Below are 22,315 nucleotides of genomic sequence, written 5' to 3' on the forward strand. Positions count from 1 at the left end.
GGACCAACCTTACCCTAATAGCCCGCCTCACACAGGTACAGACCCACTAACCCACCACTCTGTAGCTCACCTCACACAGGTACGGACCCACCTTACCCTAATAGCCCGCCTCACACAGGTATGGTCCCACTCACCCACTCTATAGCACACCTCAGGTATGGACCCATTAACCCACTCTACAGCTCACCTCACATAGGTACAAACATAGGTACATAGGTACGGACCAACCTTACCCTAATAGCACACCTCACATAGGTACAAACCAACATTACCCACTCTATAGCCCACCACACACAGGTACAGACCCACTAACCCACTCTATAGTTTACCTCACACAGGTATGGACCCACTAACCCACCACTCTATAGCTCACCTCACACAGCTATGGACCCAGTTACCCACTCTATAGCTAACCTCACACAGGTATGGAGTACGGACCCGCAACTTTACCCACATCTCTGACATTTCCCTTTTGTGGACGAGTTAAAGCAATCAATGTTAACAATGTTATCTGGCTAAATCAAGACGTTATGTGTATGATATTTAGCTTGTTTAACCAGTAAATGATGTGTGTATTCCAGCATGGAGGAGTGCGAGGCCCTGTGCACCCGTCTGGCGATCATGGTCAACGGCACCTTCAAGTGTCTGGGCACCATTCAGCACCTCAAATACAAGTAAGCCCATTTAACATGGGAGCAGATGTAGACCTACTGCAGAGGCTGTTATTGTCTGACGAGGACATTTCATTGCCATTTTACGGCATATAATATAGTGTTAGAAAAGCCATTTCTGGTAATTACAGCAATATAACATAATGGCACAGCTGTATTGTGAAATGAAGTGATAATGGCTCATCTGTATTAATGACAAAAGGGCTACAGACAAAAGGAGGACTAATGGATCCAGGTTTCTGAATTCATGGTGCTGTGCACAGAAGTGTCTATTAAAGTATATCATGATTGTTGATATCCATTTACTAATTGCGCCCTCAATGGATACATTCAACAGTATACAGGTGTTAATGGGTGTGATGAGACAGTGGACAATAGGACTGCCCAGGTTCAATTCCCCACCGCTGGGAGTCTGTGTTGCTAAATATCAGTTAACTGACATAGTTTAACTGATAGAAAGTGTTTTAACTTCAGAATACACGCCACTTCACACTGTAGCTTCTATTAAAAGGTGCATTGTGGAGGAAATATCAATTTACTTATCACGTTTTAGTGTGAATGTGCTTAACTTCAACTAAAAGACGAGACATTGCTGTCTTTCTCGGTTACCTATAACAGTCCATATGGTTTCCTAAGAGAAGGACTCAAGTAAGATGCCTTGTTGAAAATCCATTGACTGCAATGTCATGTTCAATGAAGCGTCTATCGGCCTACCTTGTACTTTGAAAACTGATGTTCAAGGGGTATTGAAAAGTGTCTTACCAAGCGTTAATATTTTGATGAGTTAGGAGTAAGACTACCAATACACCCCATAATAATGCATCTTTAAATAATAATGCATCTTTGCGGGGCACTGTGGTGTAGCAGGCTACAACGCTCCTACCATATACGGGACCCAGGTTTGAATCCGACCTGTGTCATGTCCCGATCCCACCCCATCTCTCTCTCCCACTTACTTATCTATCTATCTATCTATCTATCTATCTATCATAATAATGCATCTTTAATGTGAATAATGTTGGTTAAATCCCCTTTAGGTTTGGCGATGGCTATGTGGTCACCATGAAGATCCGGGCAGCCAAGGAGGGGGCGGAGCCGGACCTGAACCCGGCCGAGGCCTTCATGGAGAGCACGTTCCCCGGCTGCGTCCAGCGCGAGAAGCACTACAACACGCTCCAGTACGAGATCGGCACCTCCTCGCTGGCGCGCATCTTCCAGCTGGTGCTCGCCAACAAGGAGAGGCTCCACATCGAGGACTACTCCGTCTCTCAGACCACACTAGACCAGGTGAGCTACTACAGTCATTTCCCGCATATAAGCAGCATTGTGTATAAGCCGCAGGGCAGTGTTTTATGCAAGTTAAAAGAAACAAAACCATATTAATACCATATTAACTGCGCCTGTGTATTGACCTCATAGCTGAAGAAATTTAGCAAAATCAATGTATAAGCCGCGGTTTATATGCGGGAAATTACGGTATATGCCCCCAAAGTCCATACACGGGACTTTGTTACATACCTACAAAAGCTGGCCTGAGGTTAGAGCAATGTCAATTGAGGCATTTGCACACAATCACAACTACGACTGAGAAAGACAGTGATTGAGTCTTCCACATACATTAGTATGTCTAGTGAAGCACAAGCAGAGTCCTCTTATCTATAACCTCGAGCAGACAGTTAAATTAACTCCCACTTTAAAATTACTGTAGGTACTTCAGTGTCTCTGCTTTGACAGCCTGGCACTTTGACATGAGGGGAGCAAGCGGCTGTTTCCTCAAGAGGTGGAAAATATGTCTCCTGCTCACACTGTGGCATTCTTTCCACTTCATCCTCTCACACTCTCCAACTAGCTCTTATTAAATCAGTACTTGCTAAATGTGGAGGCTGTCTGTCAGGGACGAAGCATTGTTTTGGTGCTGTCAGCCTGTCATGCCACATGCCAGTCAGAATGAAGACACGGCTGGAAAAGAAGAGAACAAGTCCCTTGTGACTCCTTCATTTAAAAGCAATCACCTAAAGCAATTTAGCAACATTGTCTTACTGCTATTTTTATAGTGCTGTAACAGATACGATCATGATGTGTAAATAGATACTTTGCTCCTTTATTTAGTTGAGAATGCCACGGAATAGAGAGAGACTAATTATAGCAGCACTCGAGGCCTTTGTGTCCCATTTACTCCTGACATCAGAAGTCAAGCATGGAGCAGTGAAAGTTTTTTGCCGGTCTCACCCTCAGTCTAGCATGCGTGTATCTGGAGTCAAATGACCCCCCCCCCCCCATGCCTTCTCCTTGACTGTTGGAAGGTGAGGGCGGACATCTTGGCTCCCTGCCTCCCAGTTGCACTCACCCCTCTGCTCCCTCTGTTTGCTGCAGGTGTTTGTGAACTTTGCCAAGCTGCAGTCCAGAGAGGAGCACACCATGGTGCTGCACCCCAGAGCCGCGGGCGCCCGGCGGGACGTCAAGGTCACGCCGGAGAGGGCGAAGAACTGAGGACCTGGGGGGTGGGGGGGTGGGGTGGGTGAGGGGGGGGGGCACTGTTGGAGCCACGTGAACCTCCATGACGGCTCAGAGGGCCATCTGCTCCAGATCTGATGCTACCGCTGGTGCTGTTGCTGCCGCCACTTCTGGCACTGACTCCTGCGTTCTGGGGGTTTTCTTAGACAAAGACACTTACTCAGACGTTAAGTCCCGTTGCGAGACTTATAGCGCCTGCCGCTCTGCTCCGACTTCAGCCTGCTTTGAACTTTTTATGCCAAGGACTTTTTCTTCTTTTATTGGCTTTTCTGTTAGAGATGTGAATCACAAGGTGTGAGATGGAGAAAAAGAGAATCAAATGCATCGGACACGGATAGTTTTGCTGATTAGCACTTTATTGAAATCGATCGAATTATTTTTTTACTTTTTTTTTTTTTGATAAGAGACTTCACATAGTGCAATAGAGTTTGTATGAGAATGCTCTTGCCACTGAGATGACATTGTCTAAGCCTCCACAAAGCCCTTCTTGCTTATGGTTCTTGTTCCAGATAGAAAAGCATTTCATTGCACAAAATTGCTTGATCAGGGTGTATTGTCCTCTGCTCACACCCTGAGCTGAGATTGCAGTTCCTTTTCCAGATTTTGATTGATTCAAGTCTTTTTCATGAAATCTGTCATGTTTTTTTGTCTTTGTGTGAATATTAAACGCACACATACTGTATACTGTACAACATCACCATATTTGGCGTTTTAAATGGTTCATCTCTAAATGCGGTAAAGAATCAGCCATCTCTAATCCTGAAACAATGCTCTTTGATGAGTGTTTAAGGTCACAAGTGGTGTGTAATACCTGCTAAGTCTGGAGGTAACCTGAGGGGGGCTGCTTTTGGGACGCTGTTGTCCACTGTAAGGATTTTGGTTTCTCAGTGAGGTTTTAAAGGGCGGAAAAGAGTCTGATAAAAGCCAAACCATCTCAAGTGAGCCCTGCAGTAGCGCGCACACACACACACACACACACACACGCACACACACACACACACACACACACACACACACACACACACACACACACACACTTTTATATTCACAATTCATTATTTTTTTCCATATTGCTTTGTTCTGAAATACAATTCATATTAGATGGGTACTCTAAAAAGGTTCCTGAAGGATTTCATGATGGCTTTCCCAAAGGCTTTTCAGTGCTCTGATCAACGTAACGAGAACATTCATCATACCTTGAAGATTACGGCCATCCGTCGTCTTAACAATGTCACTCAGTAGGTGATACAGTAATAACAGAACAGCTGTTTACACTTAGCTCGTGGTGTCAGTTCCTTGGCGTTGCAGTCGGGCGTGTTTCGCTCGTCTCTATTTTTAACAGCGGAGCAGCTTGTGCGTACCCCCGCTGATCGTCAACCCGCACAGCTGCCCCACGGAGACGCTTCTGACACCGAGCGCTGACGGATCCAGATGTGACGACGAGGACCAAACCGCTGAATGCCAATCAAACGCTGAGAAGACGCTGCTTTGGGAGTCCCCTGATCTCTTTCTCTCTCTCTCTCTCTCTCTTTCTCTCTCTTCTCACTCACTCTCTATCTCTCTCTCACATTCCTTCTTGCCTTCTTTCTCTCTCTCTCCCTCCTCAGAGGATGAAAGGCAGAATAGGCATCCGTAGGTTAGGGTAGTCTTTAAACTCCCGCGTGTAGGTTTTGTGTTTGCCCTTTGCCCAGATGGTCATTTGGATGAAGCCCAGGAATGCAAACAGGGCCACTACAGAAAGAGAAAAGAAGTCACAGAGACGTATTTCCCAACATCCATGTCTCATTAGTGGGAAAGTCTAAACATTTGAGGATTCTTATTTATAAATCCGCACGTTAAATGAAGTAAAGAATTAACGCCACGCGTTAGAAGATATCTCAATCAGAATTTTTTTTCGATAACATTTTACTTGAGGTTATTTACATAAGAGTGACATGAGACTGTCAATGTTTATGACTTGTTTATAATGTTTATAACACGTTCATGACAGTGTCATGTAGATCCCTTCAAGTGAAGTGCAACCATTTTTTTCTTATGGTTATACAGATATAAGGTAAAGTCTTATATACATACCTGGAACACACTGTGTCATGATAGAGAAGCTGACCCATGCTCCTACCTGTGAGACAAAATGGCGCCACACAACGTGTCACTCACCACATAGCTTATGATGAGGACTTATCAGACCCGTCACGCTAGCCATCTTACCTCGTACGTATAATTGGGACAAGACACGAAGAAGAAAAGCCACGTGAAGGGGTTCTTAGTTGGGCTGGGGAACTTTCTGCACCTGAGCCCTGTCCAGCCAACGTAAAAACATATAGGAACAGACATATGAGACAGACTGTACACGCTGAAATATTAGATCAACACTGGTGTCAAAGCTGTCAGCAAAAAATTCATTACAACAGCCAGTGTTAAAACTGTCAACAAAGTTTCCCTAAATGCGTTTGAACCAGGACAGTAGCCAGCAACAACAATCACATAAATCTCACGATTATAGTGTTGTACAGTAGACGTACTGTCCAGTAGCTTTCTTACCTTCGCCTCTGAGGTTGTTCAGGGTCAGATGGATGGAGAAGTTCCCTGCTTCACATAACTGTAGGCACACCATACATGCATCACTGATGCACTCTGGGAGACGTGTATCAGCACAAACATGCTTCAAAGAGGAATACAGTATGTTCAGTGTAGTAACTATGAGCAGTGTACTAAAAGCTTAATATACGTACTGCAAATGCGGCGAGCGAATAATTCACTTGCATCTCCCCGTACGCTGCAAAAGAAATCATTACAACGTGTTATTGAATAAAACGCCATGTTGTCTGCTATCGGGATAGAGCATAGGCTTATCTACGAGTGAACTTACATGGTGGTGTGTAGAGAGGGTGGTTGATGTAGTATGCCAACCAGGCTGAGAAACCCCAGTAATAGACACAATTCTGCCAAGAGTCGGGACACAGAAATAATGAATTGATATATAAGAGATATACGCATTTACAGATTCTACTAAGTATACAGTATATTCCACTGGCCTTATCGTCTATTATTTCAGAGATAAAGTTTGCCCATTTTCGGTGTGTATCTATCTGCTTTTCTCTCCTAAATGTTTATGCTGGTGGTGCAGTGAAGGAAGCCCCATTCCCTGACTCGTGTCCAGTGGGTCACTGGGGGCTGTTATTGACTAGATGTCCCGGATCGACCCGTCTGCCAAAAGCCCTCGTCACAGAGCCACTCATGCGTGTGTGTGTGTGTGTGTGTGTGTGTGCCCCCCCCCCCCCCCCCCCCCCGAGCACTACCTACCCTCGCTATTGTCCTCAGAGGCATGGTACCATGGGAGAAACGATGCACAAATATAGTTTCAATTAACCTCTTGATGTAGTGGAAGGAGTGACAGACACAGGCCAGACTGCAGAGAGAGAGAAGAGGGGAGGAAAGAATAGGGGAGGAGAGGAGCGGAGGGGGGAGGAGAGGAGAGGAGGGATGGGGGCATAAGAATAGATGTTATAACAACAGTGTCGGGGGGGGGGGGGGGGGCATGGAAAACTTGAGATAGGAGGGATAGGAGTCTGCAAATGAGATGGTATGTGGTGACCCCGACGACCAGGATAAAGAGATGGTATGTGACCCCAGAGAACGAGGATAAAGATAGATACTGTGAATGACAGGAGGCATGTGAAGGAGCGGAAAGAAAGAGGGAAAGAACGAATTGAGAGTGATGTACAGTACTGTAGGTGAGCGAGGGTGAAGCGTGAGTGTGCTCACCTGACCACAGGATAGGGGCTGGAGGTGAAGGCGTACTTGTGTGTGTAGATGTAGGGCAAGCGGAAGAAGAAGAGGAGGTAAACAAGCAGAGGTCCGATGTACTCAGCCAGGAACACCTGCAGCACCAAAAACACCCAGTCCGTTAGCGTAACTACACCATTACGCTATGCCTTAATGATACTGGAATATAGACCTGTAATTTCCCAACTATTAGCTGCAGCTTGTACATTGATTTTGCTCAATTTCTTCAGATATGAGGTTAATTCATGGGGGCAGTTAATATGGTATTAATATGGCTTTGTTTCTTTCAACTTGCATGAAACACTGTCCTGCGGCTTATACACAATGTGGCTAATGCACAGGAAATTACTGCAGTATCATAAGAACATGGAAGTGGAAGGTAAGCAGCATTTCAGAATCAGAAACTACCACAAACAGTGGTCATAATTGTTCAAAAGTTTCGGTAACATTTTACTCAAAGGTATCTGCATAAGAGTGACATGACACATGAACCCTGACTCTTACTTGTCATGACAAAACCTGAATGAGACCTAATGACAGAAGCGTTATCAAAGATCCTTCATTACTAACTCCGCTTTAACCCTCTCTGGCGTTATGTCAGAAACATTTATGACTTGCTTATAATGTTTATGACACGTTCATGACAGTGACAACCAAAGATTCTAGAGCGGAGTGTAGCGCTCTACGATCTTTGGTGAAAACTACCTTTAAGTGAAGAGTAACTGAAGTTTCCAACTGAGTCCTTACCATTGTCCACCCCAGCTGAGGGCCGAGGTCTCTGAAGTACATGGTTGCCGTGGTGCTCACGGGGAGACTCTGGAGGATGTCCTCATCCCTGAGGGCCTTCCCCTCTGAGGGCAACAGATCAGATCCACACAGAAAAGTCAACCAAAATCTAAATGTTACTGCAATTACAGTGACTGCACTGTTATATAGACAGAGAATGAAAATGACAGTCCAATTTTTCTAAAATTGCCATTGACATTTTTTAAATGTCGTTAACATTATTATAGTAAAAGAAAAATACCACTGTGAATGCTAAAATCTCTTTTGATTAGCGTCTACTTTTAGCCTGGCCATCTCTTTCCTAGAATATCACAGTGGCCCCTTTCCTGACCTGGTTCTTGGATAAAGTGCCAAAAGAAAATGAAACAATCAATTTTCATCAGCTCCCAGTAGTGCTCTAATCAGCCCACATCTCAGAGATGACCTCCAGAGATAACCGGAATGGTGGCAAAACTATTCTACAAAATTCTGAAGAGCCAAAGCTACTCATTACTTTGTGCGAATGTGGTCAGTGGTTACTACAACAGGCATCTCACTCAATAATGTTCATAACACATGGTTCCAAAGTCAACAGCAATTTTAAGACTTTAATCCATGAAGAATCAGACTGTTGTGGGAGTTTTGAGGACACTGTGACTCACTGGGGTCCAACTTCAGAGACTGTCTGGAAGGATACCACTTTGGGTCTGAGGGAGAGTGGTAGACAGACAGACAGACAGACAGACAGACAGAGATTAAGCTGACTGGTCAATACAGATATCAAGCTTCCAGAGCCCACAAGCTAGCCCCAGGCCTGACAAACCCACCGATCAATGTGGGGAAAAAATGCTATTGCTACAGCCAATGGTTTACTTTTCAAAAGTGGTGTCATGGTAGATTTCTGCACATGTTCCCTGCCGTTCTCATACTCAATCATAATAATTATTTTGGTTTACTTTGAGACAGAAAACAAAACATGTGGACTCTGATATCATTACTATAAAAACATTTACTCTGAAAACTTACATGACTTGTGAAAAAGACTCTTTACGTCTCCTATGGTTGAGTGTGGATCCACCTAAAAGAAGATAAATAACTAAACTAATACACGATTCACCACTAGCTGTATTCTGTATTTTGAGGCAGGATGAAAATGAACTATTACCTTGTCCAGGAAGCAGAGCTGCTCTTTGGTCCTAGCGTCCAGAATCTCCACCTAAAATGAGACCGACATTATCAGTTCAGGATCTGTAAAAGTGCACGCCACGGAGAGAGAAAGAATTCTGTACGAACATGGCATAGCGAAACGAGGTTGACGACGCTTCCATTCCATCACTATAAATCAGCACAACTTGGCAAAAGCTCTGCAATCTGACCCCCCGTGGCCATGGCGGATCATATTTCATCACAGCTCACTTGTGAACATGCCTCTCTCCACTAATAGGTGGGTGGGTCAGATCATGGCTGACCGGGGCCTGGTGACCAGGTCACCCCCACTGGATCCTCCCTCCCTCCTCGGTGGGGTTCATACGATCAGTGGGGTACGGGGTACATTATTTCAGACAAGCTGAGCCAGAGGGTTTGGTGACGCACAGTCAGGTTCAGAGGTTCAGTCTGGCAGTGACTCACAAACAGCATCTGTTCAGGGACAAACAAACCATGTGGTTTCACCTAATGCCTATCCACTGGCAAGAGTTTGAGTCAGTCCACACAAAGGCCCCATGGTCAACACAATAGATAATGTAATGTAAATGACATTTCCAAGAAATAAACAACGAAAACATTGATTTTGTTTGTTTTAGTTGAGTTTTTCAAAGATTTTAAATGCAGTTGTTTGCTCAGTTTCCAAGAAAATAGGCATCCATGTTGTTTGATCCTGATCCCAGCCATTGGTTGTGTACAAAGCCGTGCCAACTGTCCCCCTCTGTCTGTCATCGTATTAAGCCCGCCCCATTTTTAGCCTGTTCATTGACAGGAGAGTGAAGAGATGACAGGAAGTGAGCGAGGAAGAGATATGGAGGGTGAGTAAGTCGGGAAATGACCCCAGGCCAGACTCAAACTTGGGTCCTCGAGGGCACTGAACCCACCCACGGTAGGCCAACGCTTCACTCTGCCATTCTCACCTTGTTTACCCCTTACCTGTTTGTATCCCTGTAAACAAACCTTACCAAGACCTGGATTGACACCTGCAAATCCCACCTGTCTCGCTGTCACAGACCCAGCAGCTTGTTTTTATCTCCCAACATGTCTCTTCTCCTCAGTGGCACGACCAACTCTTCCAGCTTACATCCTCCCCTGCTCCTTTAAACCTCCACAAAACTCTACACCACTCACAGATCCGCGGGCAAGGCCTAATCCTCTTACACCCCCCCAGGAGGATCTACTTCAGCCGCCGGCCGCTCAAACTGATATTGATCATAGCACAGGGTTCAGCCGCTCAGCCGGCCAGTTAGTCAACCTCAGCCCACACACCAGACGAGCATTCGATGTTTATTTACCCCGAACATTGGCCGCCGCCAGTCGTTTGAAATAAACAGCTCCACGTTGATTTCATCTGAGATAAGTTAGCTCGGTCGGAGCGCTACGGTTCTTCTCTTCTCCTTTGCCTTAGATCTTACCCTGGACGCATCCAGTTGCAATGCAGATCTTTTTAATCTTAATTAGACCATGTCAGCTCTGATCTACAGCGTTTGCAAGGGGGGGCGGGCGGTTGAGAGGTATGTGTGAGGAGGGGGGGGGGGGCAATTTGCCCTGAAAGCACTTGGTATACTGTGCAGCTCAGCAGAGCTGTCACCCTTTAAATTGCTCTTTTACTGGACGGCGTAATAACGGCCTAATGGATACCTGAAGATTTGCTGGACCAACAGTGCCAGGCCCAAAAAAATACCCACTCACGGACAATACGGCCATTCTGCCCACGCCTATAGACCAAAGGTTCTCAACACCATCGCTTGAACCCTGTCTGCCATTGTCCAGATGCCAGCTTGGCACAGAGCACCCAACGGGCATCATAATTGCTTTTCTGCTTACACAAACACCATTATGGATAAGGGGGCAATTAATCCAGTCCCTGCTCTAAGAAAAAAAAATAAGGGTCAGCGATTGCAGCGGTATCATGTAAAAGCATGCGTGTTCACCGTGTCACGATGCCCTTGTAAATCTAATTATAACATAGTAATATCTGGTGCCCGAGGGCCTTCAGAGACCTGCTGGTGAAAGACTCCACATAAAGGGTTGCGACACACCACCCTCAACGCGTGGCTGTTAAAAGTAAACATGCGGACACAGCACTAATGAAGTCGTTTGTTGACAAATTATATGTCTGAACAGGGACGACTTGCTATTGTAGGTCATGGAGGCTCTTGCCATTGGTTTTTAGCCTACTATGCAAAAGGCTAAACACTCAACACAGGATCCTGGCTGTTGCGTCGCCAAAGTACAGATGTACATGTTTACCCTGGGAAGAATATAGCGTTGCTACTACTGTAAATCTTAGCTCTGTATATGTGAAATTAACCCAACAGTGAACCCAACAGAAATGTATGTCTTTTACTGCCCTGTCACTGAATTACATAATGTAATCTGCTATATAATCTGTGCTATGAGTTAGCACTAGGGCCTGTCAGTATGCTTTACTCTAATAACTGTAGCTGGTAGTTGCTCTATTATTTAAAGGGCTCTCTTGCAAACGTATGCATTTTACTACATCAACACGGTGTTCTACTGCAGAAAGGGACTTCTATCAAACCATTTGGATTGCCATTAATCATTGTGGAGGAAAGAGGGAGTGTGTGTGTGTGTGTGTGTGTGTGAGTGTGTGTGTGTGTGTGTGTGAGAGAGAGAGAGAGAGAGAGAGAGAGAGAGAGAGAGAGAGAGAGAGAGCAGAGACACATAGACAAAGGCCCCAAAAAGTAAATCAGGTCTTTTCTGCCAAGCGGCCGGAGTCATCAATAAAAAGCACTCAGCTGATTTCCGAGCGCTGCCCCATTGACAGCACGCCCTAAATCTGCCCTGAGCTACCCAGCGGCGGGGTAAATACAGATGTAATGATGAAGGATGGAGAAGGCCACAGTTTCTCACGGTTCATTGCAAAACAGCACCTCAGACAAGCTGATCCATATTAAACTCTATGAAGGAGACACAGGGACTATAAAGTTGAAAGCTTGCTTGCAATACATTGTGGATGGTGTATCACTGTGGGAAAATGATGACAATATCTCTTGTTAAGTGCTCACCGACAAAGTCCCTGGTAAAAACAGCACAAATGTAATATTCTTCTACTGTAAACAATACCAGTTCCATTGGCACCACAGGCTATTTACTAGCCTTTGATATTAATAAATGACTGTTATAAACATAAGTCTTAAGATATAATATGATAAGTAGGCCTAACCAACAAAACTGGGCTGTGCTAATCCGTTAGCACTCTGCACTTGCTTTCACGGTTTATGGTGCAAATACCATCAAGGCTAATAAATTGTTGCCAGATGACAGGCCTGTTGCTCACACTGGCCATGGAATTCTAAATTAGCCTGTTTGCAGTTACTCTGTAGACTATGACACCAATACTCAACATAATATGTGTGAGTTCATTGCAATAAATGTGGTATATGATGTTTCAAAAGCACGTAAAGTTTTACAGTGTTGACGGGTCAAATGCTCCCCCATCAGGGAACATTTGGTTCCAGAGGGAGGGGACCTGAAGCGTTCTCAGTGGGTTTTGGGTTTCACTGAGCCATAATAAGATTTCAACAGGTCGTAATGAGACCAGACCAGCAGGGTTTCACAGAAGAAGTCAATACTACTGAAATCATCTTACAATTTCTCCAGGTTTTGTATTGAACACTACTAGATTTAAGACTACTAGACTTAAATTGCATGGTTTGTTTAACTGAAGATACGTATCGTGACACCGCTTCCTTAGCTGTCATGGCCACTCCAAACTAATGTCAGTGGTTCCTGTATTTGTGGTTACATGCAACAGTAGATTAATAGTTTGTGGTTACATGTGTAGATGTTGGCCTAACAGTTTTATTAGATTAAACGAAGAAACAGTAGAAACATAACAAGCATGGCAAGCAAATGTCACAAAAAGATGATAAAGCAAACCTCCATGATATGGTCTGAGTTAAAGGACAACTCTTTAGGGGTTTATTTTTGGAAGTGTAAACATTGGGGACTAAAACAACATTGATCAGAGTCGTTTTTGAGTGAGAGCGGAATAGGCATTTACAATGAAATAGCACACACGGCCTTGGGGGCCAGTTTGTCATGTCAAAGTAAAGTGCTGCTTTAAGCCACTGGCAAGGCTCAAGACATCATTACACCTCTGTGATAATGTGGAGTGGTCAGACAAACCAAAGAAATGTCAACTTTGTAAGTGTATATATTTTTTTTTATAGTATTTGCTCCCACACTCTGGAATTCCCTACCACTCCATGTCCGCTCTGCCCCGTCCCTGTCCATGTTCAAAAAGCACCTCAAAACATTTCTCTTCACAAAGTCCTTTGACCCCTAACACCCCCCCCCCCTCTCATTTGTTAAGCGACCTTGGGTATTATGAAAGGCGCTATATAAATCCAAGATATTATTATTATTATTATTATTATTATAAAAAAGACTGTTTGTGCTGTTGGTGCATTACCTAGACTGATCGCCGCCATCTTGCTATGAGCAGTCCATACAAGTTGATTACCAAAGTGCAGAACAAACTGCCATTGGAGGCAAAAGGAGAAGAGTTCAGTAATCAACTTGTATGTGCTCTCCTCCGGTAACTGGAATAATGCCTGCTGACTGCACTGACTATACAAACTGCACTTTATACCCTTTCTTTAAACTTATAAAGGTAAATATATTTACGTTTGTCTGCAGAGACCCTCTCCATAGTAGCATAGATACTGTATGTGATTTATAAGTCAACTTAATGGCTTAAAGGTGTAATTTACTCTTAGGTAGCAAAGAAGCCCCCAGAAGCTATGCAATATGCTATACGTAAATGCTTATTTCAGTCTTGCTCAAGACTGCATCGATTTGACATTGTTTTGGTTCCCAACGAATGTTTACACTCATTATCATTCAGAACTGGACCGTAAGTTGTCCTAGACAAAAAGTTTGCCTTTAGCGTCTGATTCTGCACAAATTAAAGTCCTTTGACCAACACTTGAAAAGAAACTCAAACCAGCAAAACTTTTAAGTTAGTTAAAGCAGAACATCAGAGCAATTACGAATAATGAAAATAGTCCATCTTATTCAAGCATTCACTCAACTTACATATAAAGTACCTTTTGACATTTCTTATCTTTACTTGTCTCTCTCTTTTTCCTTTAGTCATTTGAAAAAGTGCAGACTCTACACATACTTTTGTGATGCTCCATAAATGAATTGAAGCACTTTTGAATCTTTTACTCCATGACAAAAGGTCTTACCTCAAAGAAAATGGTTCTGCTCATGTTGGTGGTGTGTCTGTCTCCTCACCACTCACTGTAAATCCTCCAGAGGTCTCTCTGACAGGGACAGCTCCTACCCTCTCAGCCACAGACAGACCCACTGATCATTCCCCATCTCATGCCTTCCCTTGCCTCTCTGCTCTGCTCTACTCTTTCTCTCTCTCTCTCTCTCTCCCTCTCCCTCCTCCTTCATCTCATCCTTCTCTTCCTCTTTTTTTAAATCGGCTGCTCTACTGTCAGTCCTCTCCTCCTTCCCCTCCCCTCTCTCTCCTTTTCTCTCTCCTTCTCTCTCTCTCTCTGCCTGTCTTCATCTCCAGCATTGATGCTTTACTACCTCATTCCACTCTATCTGCTTTCACTACCACTATGGTGACCTTTCTCTTTTTCTCTCTCCTCCCTCTGCCCCCCTCCCTCCCTCTCTCTCTCTCTCCCTCTCCGTTACTCTCTCCCTCTCTCCATTCCTCTCTCCCTCTCTCCGCTCCTCTCTCTCTCTCTGTTTCTCTCTCACACTTCTCTCTCTAGCTGCTCAGAAATCCGAGAGGCATGCCATGCAGACGCAGGCTTTGGGAATCAGGGGAAGCCCTCTGTTGGTCAAACTGGGCAAAAATAGAAAACAGCCTCTGACTTATGGCCAGGAATCTGCTGTGACACACACAAAACATACATGCATGCACACATGTGCGCATGCACGCACGCACGCACGCACGCACACACACACACACACACACACACACACACACACACACACACACACAGATACAAACACACCACACACACACACACACACACACACACACACACACACACACACACACACAGATACAAGCACACCACACACACACACACGCATACACATACACACACACACGCAGATACAAACACACCACACACACACACACACACGCATACACATACACACACACACGCAGATACAAACACACACACACACACACACACGCATACACATATGAGGCAATGCCTAGCATTAACCCTTAGCCACTGCCACGCATGTTCTGTCATCAGCAGAACTGGATCCCTTCGGGGCATCCAGCTGGTTGCTTGGCTTATGAAGGCTAGAGAATGTGTGGGTAAGAGACAGATAACATGGCCTACCTCAAACGCCACTCATTCTGCTCTGCTTACAACAATATTTCATTTCTCCCACAGTTTTGCCACATCAAGACTGAACAATCTATAATGTATTGGTATTGCCTCTTTGCCAGTATTAAAGCAACAATTTGTTTATCCAGCAAGTAACAATGTCCACAGACAAGGTAGAGTATGTTGCATAATTTTATGAAAATGATGAATTGCGACATTGAAGCAAGTAAAATTTGTAGTTTCTAATGTCTCATTCCATCGCACTACAGAACCGCTACCCAATCTGGTAAACTTACATAGTGCGGTTATAGCCGATAGAAGGCCGCGAAGCGGATGCAGAAGTGCCGTTCACCCTGTTACGAGTTGACGAACCACTGAAACGGTACAAAAAACTCTTTAGTGTTGCTTTAAAAAAAAAAAAAAAAAAAAAGATATAACTTGCCCACGGAATTCTCATATTAGCGTTTAGATTTGGAGCACCTTCCCTGGGCTTGCAGTCACAGACATCAATAGATGAGGATGCACTGCACTGCCAATGAGGCACATAATATATGTGACTCTGACGAAGATGTAATCAAACATTAGTCTTTTGCTGTGCACCGTTGCATTACGTAAAAAAAAAAAGTCTCAAAAACGTCTGTGTTGCTCCAGTATCCTTCCTCAGTTTGATCAGCTTGGCCCCTCCTGTGGATACACCAGTTGATTGCAGAAGCGCATAGGATCTACTCCTTCTTTGAAGTAGATATATATGCATTAGTGTTACTGTGTTACAGCTGATATGAGCCCTCCAGTAGCAGGAGCCGACAACAACAACAACCATGCAAATGTTTCTTCTCCTCCTCCTCCTCCTCCTGCTTGTTCCCCTTATCATCCCGTCTTCTTTTCATTCTATTATCATCATGATTAGTGTTGTGGCGGATGCATCACATGCACTTTGAATGAAGCAAGATAAAGCGCCACTCAAAGAACGCCTGTTTGCAGGGGGGTTGGAGATGGAGGATGCTGAGTCTGGGTAGGTGGGGAGAAAAGAAGCTTTTGATTGCATGCTTCATTAGACAGATAAGCGACTGATGCATTTCTCGATCATACTGAAATATTTCAGGGAAAAAAAATAAAATAAATAAAACTCATTTTCTCAAAGGTTCAGTGCTGTTCAGTGGATTTTCTATCAGTTCTCCTCCGCCTGTCTCTTCCATGTAACACTTCGCCCCCTTTTGAAGTATCATGTGGTGAAAAGAACACAATCAAAAGCATTTTGATCTCTGAACCACTCTCGGGACTACGCCTTAATCACAGTGTCAGCACGCCTGCCATCACTGTCACGGTCTGGGACCAGTGTGGTGCATGGAGGTAGGGAAGCGCGTGTCTGGTAATAGCAGAGGAGAGGCCCCTGGATCCAGTTCAATAATACTGGGGTGGCAAACTGAGGCATGGCCTACATGGCTAGGAAAGAGGTGTGTGTGTGTGTGTGTGTGTGTGTGTGTGTGTGTGTGTGTGTGTGTGTGTGTGTGTGTGTGTGTGTGTGTGTGTGGGTGTGTGTGTTAGCCTTGAGAGAAGCTGCCTGGGAAACTGAACCCACGGCTCCGTCAGCTGGACTGGGACACTCCTGACCTCTACAGGATGAGGATGCTTTTGCATCTCTACAGGGAAGTGTGTAGTAGTAGTGAGTGACAGCTGGGAGAGTTAGCAGTATGAGAGCAGAGGCCCAGCCTTCACCTCACATAGGCTAACGTCTTCTCTCTACCCCACTCCTATTAATCACCAGTAGGCCTAATTATGCATGTTGAAGTTCTTCCAGCGTTTTTTTTTTTTTTTCAATGCGAAATTAGCTTTAAAAAGGAAATTAGCTTTTTCAATCAACCCCTCAACATTTCTGTGTTGTATCTTTTCGACTAGCGCTTTGCATTTTAATTTCTCTGCAACACATGGACTTGTAGCCATCTGGGACTTCTACGTGCAATCCTCCAGGAGAGGATGGACTGGCAGAGACCCTGTGGCTAATTGGAGTGGAGAGGACCAGGATCTTCCTCTCTCTCTCTCTCTCTCTCTCTCTCTCTCTCTCTCTGTCGACTTAATCTGAAGGCTAGAAGAGTTCCAACGCCGATTATTAGCATAATCATTAGCATTTAAGCATCGATAGCACCGCCGGCCTATAGCGCAGAAATCAAAGGTTCTTAAGAGCACCAGGAAGACAGGGAAGGTCGAGTGTGCTCCCTCTTTCTCTGAAAACGAAGAGCTGTGCCAGCAGGAACGCTATCTCCCTGTCTGAAAAGTTTTTTTAAAAGGCACCCTGGACAGCACAGAGATGCTACCTGCCCAAGGTCGCGGGATCTGTTATTGACTTTTCAGTCAGGTGGAGTGAACTCGAAGGCTCTGAGGGCGCCACTGCAGAGGCCACTGGAGCAGCCGTGTCCTTCCTTGCCAGAGAAAAGGACACTATAAATATCCACCGACAAAAGGCGCTTGGAGGAATTTTGGAGTTTGGAGGCGGCTCCAGTTGTCTTCGCCGGCAGTCTAGCCACTTCATCGCAGATGTGAGTAAGAGGCTGTAAGTCTTCCAGCAGCATCTCACCTGGAGGTGCACTGAGCTGTAGTGGCCTTGTTTGTGCCAGAGCACGGATTTATGACAGAACTTCTTTTCCCCACCAAAACATTAGCATAGGACTGTCAAGGCTATGTGTCGTCAAGCTCTGGTTCTCTATAGACCTCTTCACGGTCCATGCCACAGAAAAAGATTAGCTTACTTGTACTTCTTTTTTGCAGGTATTCACGCTGGGCTTGTCAACCAGATAGCCTATATGTCGGGCTAATGAATCTGAATACCACTTAATCACTTGCTAACATAGTCTAGTCTAGCCATTCTGTTATCAGCTCAGGATCAGGCAGACAATTGCTATTAGCTGGGAGTAATTCATTAATTAAGGTATATATGTTTCACTGCCCTTTGGGTAACAATGACATTCCTTGACAGCTCAACATGCTGTCTACTAGCAGCGCCATTCCCTGACCCCATTCTGCGCGCGCATCTAACCTAGGCTCTCGATGATAACAACATTGAAGGGATATATTAACCATATCCAATCTCTCTCTCTCTCTCTCTCTCTCTCTCTCTCTCTCTCTCTATCTCTCTCTGTGTGTGTGTGTGTGTGTGTGTGTGTGTGTGTGTGTGTCTGTGTTCAAGTTCAAAAACTAAACCTAAACCTTGGAAATAGTGTGAGGGCTCAAGAAAGCCATATTGAAGTAAAATCTCAACATGTAGAACTTCTACATGTCTGGATTCTACCTTTCACCACCTTTTTTACACTTTCAAATCCACCTGCTCAAAGCTTTTTTTGAAGGTAGTGCCTAATCAGACATTTCACCACTAGGGGGCAATGTGAGAATAGGGCTCGAGTATTCTCAATTTCCTCAGATCAATTGGCCAGCAAATTCTATCTTAAAGGAAAAACTGTCAGGAAGAATTCACCGAAATATCAACTGAGTAGGGCCTCTGATCTTTTGAATATTGAATATCCTTGCTGCCTCCATGGTTCTTTCTTGACATTGATACAAATGTTTCAGAGGCTGTGGGTTTTCAGCATCAACGCAGCAGAAGCAGAATCCAATGTAAAATATGTCAAGCATTGTGATGCTGAACTAAATAGGACGTGTCATGTGTCATAAAGAAAACATACACTTGATTTATTGCTTTGATTCCCAATCAGTCCCAAGAACTCAAGGTTTATAGTATACCTGTGAGCAAAGGTAAAGAAGTAGGCCTAATGGCAAGTTAAAATAAAAAGTATTTTTTAATTGCAAGTGCACATTAGGCTCCTGGCTTCCTCTTGGTTTATTGCTTTGATTCCCTTGATTCCCAATCAGTCCCAAGAACTCAAGGTTTATAGTATACCTTCTGTGAGCAAAGGTAAAGAAGTAATGGCAAGTTAAAATAAAAAGTATTTTTTAATCGCAAGTGCACATTAGGCTCCTGGCTTACTCTTGGGCTCTAGCAGTGCGTTCAGTACAGGCCAAATGCCCTGACTCAGTTTACCCCTGTGGCTGAACCACATTAGCCAACATCTCACTGCCTATACTGTAGCTGCACCACATTTTGTGTACATGAGAGCCAATGAGAGGCAGAGGCATTTTAGAGATGGCGTATTATTCCTCCCTTCCGAGAGACATCACTCACGTGCGATCCCTTCTGAGTGACCTCCTTAAATGCCCGGAGCAGGTTGGTGGCAAAAGCTTCCGTGACCCGTGCAGATATACAGTGGAAGTGAGCTTTTCTGCGTTCAACGTGCTCCGGGGGCCATAGCTGTTTTTCCGCTCTAATTCCACATCAAAACACTGTTCACTGCCACGAGCGCCATTAACTCTGTCTCTGTAGCGAATGTACAGAAACGCTGATCCATTGTTTGTTTCCTCAAATGCCAAGCGTGAAACAATACGGAGCAAGTTATATTGTCTATGATCTCATGGATACGCTCAGGAATCCCAATCCATTCTTATTTTGAGTTCCGTTTTTCTCTTCAAAATGTCATGCCATGATTGCAAGGGACAGTTCTCCGCCAGAGAGAGATGGAGGGAGATCTGTTTGGAGACAGAAGGAGAAAAATGTCCCTTCCAACCTCAGGCAGAGGCGAGAGTCAAGCCAGTGTGCAGACAATTACAGGAGAACAACTCTGAAGAGGGGGACAATTCTCATTATCCTGTTATCATGAGAGCACCCAAAATGGCTGAGAGATAAGAGAGCTGTGGTGTCTGAGGATTAAGTAGCACAAGACACTTTCCCATGTATCATCCTCCTCAGTTCTCTGTTAACTAAACCCTTTTAATCGCAACACAATATTTGCTCGGGCAGATTGATTTACCTTCTGAATACTTGGAGGTGCAGCCTGAAGTTTTAATCTCTTGTGCCCCAAATTCAGCAAATTACTCCTTTGATTGGGCCTGATGATGTCTGTACAGAGCTAGCAGACAAGAAAGGTCCACTGTTCCTATACATTTTCACAGTTGCTGAGATCGAGCCATAGACAATCTCAGCCAATCAACATGTGCTACAGGAAGGCAGGTTTTGCGCACACATCAACAACCTTTAGCCAACCGAATCACATAGCCTACTGTAAAAAGTGTAATCATATACATAATGTAACAAGAGTGTTAACTATTTAACAAAGTCATGCCTTTCTCCAATAATTATAATATGTGTATAAACATGTACCCCCCACCCCCCAGGGGATATTCTCAATAGGCCTACTTTATGGCCACATTATCTGTCATATTCTGCCATGTCGTGTGTTTTATGGAAATGTGACTAATTAGCGGCAAATGATCAGGCGACAGCCGTGGATCCTCTCCACCAGTGCATGTTCATCTGTGCCAGTTCACAAGCGGGTCTCATATATCTGATGCACTCTTAACTTGCCCAAGGGTCTTTAGCAAAGCTGCCGCCAAAACTTTAGTCTCGGTGGTGTCTGCGTTTGCCCTCCACTTGATGGACAAACTGTGAAATACTCTGGGACTACTTTGGCAGACTGACTGCTCCTGTCATAGCCCTTAGCTATTTTGGCTTAATTAATGTCAGCAGTGTTGGGCAGTAATGTGCCAGGCCCCTTTCATAGGTATACAGCGCATCTATGAAGTTGATTAGTGGAGGATCATTATATTTCGCATCGGGGAGTGTCTTTTAATGTCATTACATGTTATCTGTCAGAGCTCTTGAGAGGGGTGAGGAAGTGTTGCCTTTATTCTTGTCTCAGTGGATTCTTCATCTGTGTTCCAGTATATCTGTGAAGTCAGGGTGATGTTAACTCTCTTTGTTAGGTCTGTTATGTGTGTGTGTGTGTGTGTGTGTGTGTGTGTGTGTGAGTGTGTGTGTGTGTGTGTGTGTGTGTGTGTGTGTGTGTGTGTGTGTGTGTGTGTGTCTGTCTATATGTGTGTGTGTGTGTGTGTGTGTTCGTTCTAATTTGCTCTGCTGATAATGTCAGCCATGGCTCTGATGCCTTTGTCATTAGATTTTTGCTGACATTCCTGCTGTCTGTCTGGACAAATATGGGCGATGTTCAGCATGGGAGTTTGTCAGCCTTCTACATCATCCCAGTAAGTTACAAGGAGTTAGAGTAGTTGGACTTTTCCTCTAACTTTCACTTGTCATGTCTCACTTATTATTCAGTGTCAGCGGCTAACAACTTCTCTCATCCGAAAAGAAGAAGTACTGTAGTTCCAAGGCACTCTGCAGTTTCAAATACAGTAGTTACAAGGCCTTTATTTTTGTGGCTTGGTCATATTAAACCTTAAAAACATGGCAATGCGTTTCAGCATCAAGCTTTCATCAGGGAGTGACTTGGAACCTCTTCGTCTTCTTTTTGGATGATCAGTTTTCCATCCAAAGAGCGCCTCAAACATACAGTACAGATTTAGATTCAGGAAGCGCTCCTCTTCAAGACTGAAGTTTGAGGTGCTCCACTTTAGTAAAAACCTTCATTTTTAACTACACATCCCTATTGCTTGGGGACACATACTGGCAAATGCTTCCAGAGAAGCTACAGTACAAGCAATGCATCAGCTCCTCTGCAGTGCTCTCGGGTACACAGTTAGTAAGTAAAGTGTTGCAGGGTCCATATACATATACATCTATAACAATGTTAGGGCACCCCTGTGCAATATCCCATAAATGACAAATGATACAACATCCCTTCCTTCACTTCTATGTTGAACAGTAGGATATTTGCTCTTGTGTGAAATGAAAACTAAACATCCTATACTGTTGCAAATACATGGTACAGTGTTTCTAGCAGGAACCTCAGGGTTTCAAGTTTCACCTTTTATGGATTCATTTTTTTCCATCAACTTTGTTTATCCATCTTTACTTTTGGTGACCGGCTAATTTCCCTTGGCATTGAGGGTAATGGTGTCTCACAATTTGTGGAGAAATTGTCTACCATTCTTTAGACGATTCAGCTGGGTCATATGTCTACCTACGTCTTTGCTGGTGGTGTTTGTGAGTGACCACATCAAAGACTTGTTATATAGATAGATAGATATATCTTG

The 22,315-nt window shown here is 44.3% G+C and overlaps 2 protein-coding genes across 2 annotated transcripts in view; one reads left to right on the top strand and one right to left on the bottom strand.

The window, feature by feature from the left end:
• The window catches only part of abca4a (ATP-binding cassette, sub-family A (ABC1), member 4a), a 57,767-nt gene extending 54,606 nt beyond the window's left edge, over positions 1-3,161 (top strand). Inside the window, exons 48-50 of the mRNA XM_062521389.1 lie at positions 582-674; positions 1,709-1,958; positions 3,045-3,161. Of these exons, the coding sequence (XP_062377373.1) occupies positions 582-674; positions 1,709-1,958; positions 3,045-3,161 (460 nt within the window). The remainder of the gene's footprint in view (positions 1-581; positions 675-1,708; positions 1,959-3,044) is intronic.
• A 1,616-nt stretch (positions 3,162-4,777) lies between these two features.
• On the bottom strand, positions 4,778-14,338 carry tecrl2a (trans-2,3-enoyl-CoA reductase-like 2a). Its single transcript, XM_062521229.1, has 13 exons — positions 14,162-14,338; positions 8,902-8,952; positions 8,763-8,814; positions 8,399-8,443; positions 7,719-7,822; positions 6,951-7,066; positions 6,489-6,594; positions 6,055-6,127; positions 5,918-5,961; positions 5,727-5,784; positions 5,394-5,482; positions 5,259-5,304; positions 4,778-4,916 (listed from the first exon to the last, which is right to left on the bottom strand). Exons 1-13 carry the CDS (start codon positions 14,183-14,185, stop codon positions 4,789-4,791), a joined length of 936 nt encoding a protein of 311 aa, XP_062377213.1. The 5' UTR covers positions 14,186-14,338; the 3' UTR covers positions 4,778-4,788.
• Between the last annotated feature and the right edge of the window lie 7,977 nt (positions 14,339-22,315).

This window comes from Sardina pilchardus, chromosome 19, assembly GCF_963854185.1.
Source record: "Sardina pilchardus chromosome 19, fSarPil1.1, whole genome shotgun sequence".
Taxonomy (NCBI): domain Eukaryota; kingdom Metazoa; phylum Chordata; class Actinopteri; order Clupeiformes; family Clupeidae; genus Sardina; species Sardina pilchardus.

What these genes read in the sequence shown, in the direction of transcription:
- tecrl2a (XM_062521229.1), bottom strand. Translation starts at nt 14,185, where the DNA reads ATGAGCAGAACCATTTTCTTTGAG. An exon ending in GCAGAACCATTTTCTTTGAG is followed by an intron (nt 8,953 to 14,161) that starts GTAAGACCTTTT and finishes GTCTCATTTTAG; the next exon opens with GTGGAGATTCTGGACGCTAG. An exon ending in AGCCCCTATCCTGTGGTCAG is followed by an intron (nt 6,595 to 6,950) that starts GTGAGCACACTC and finishes CTCTCTCTGCAG; the next exon opens with TCTGGCCTGTGTCTGTCACT.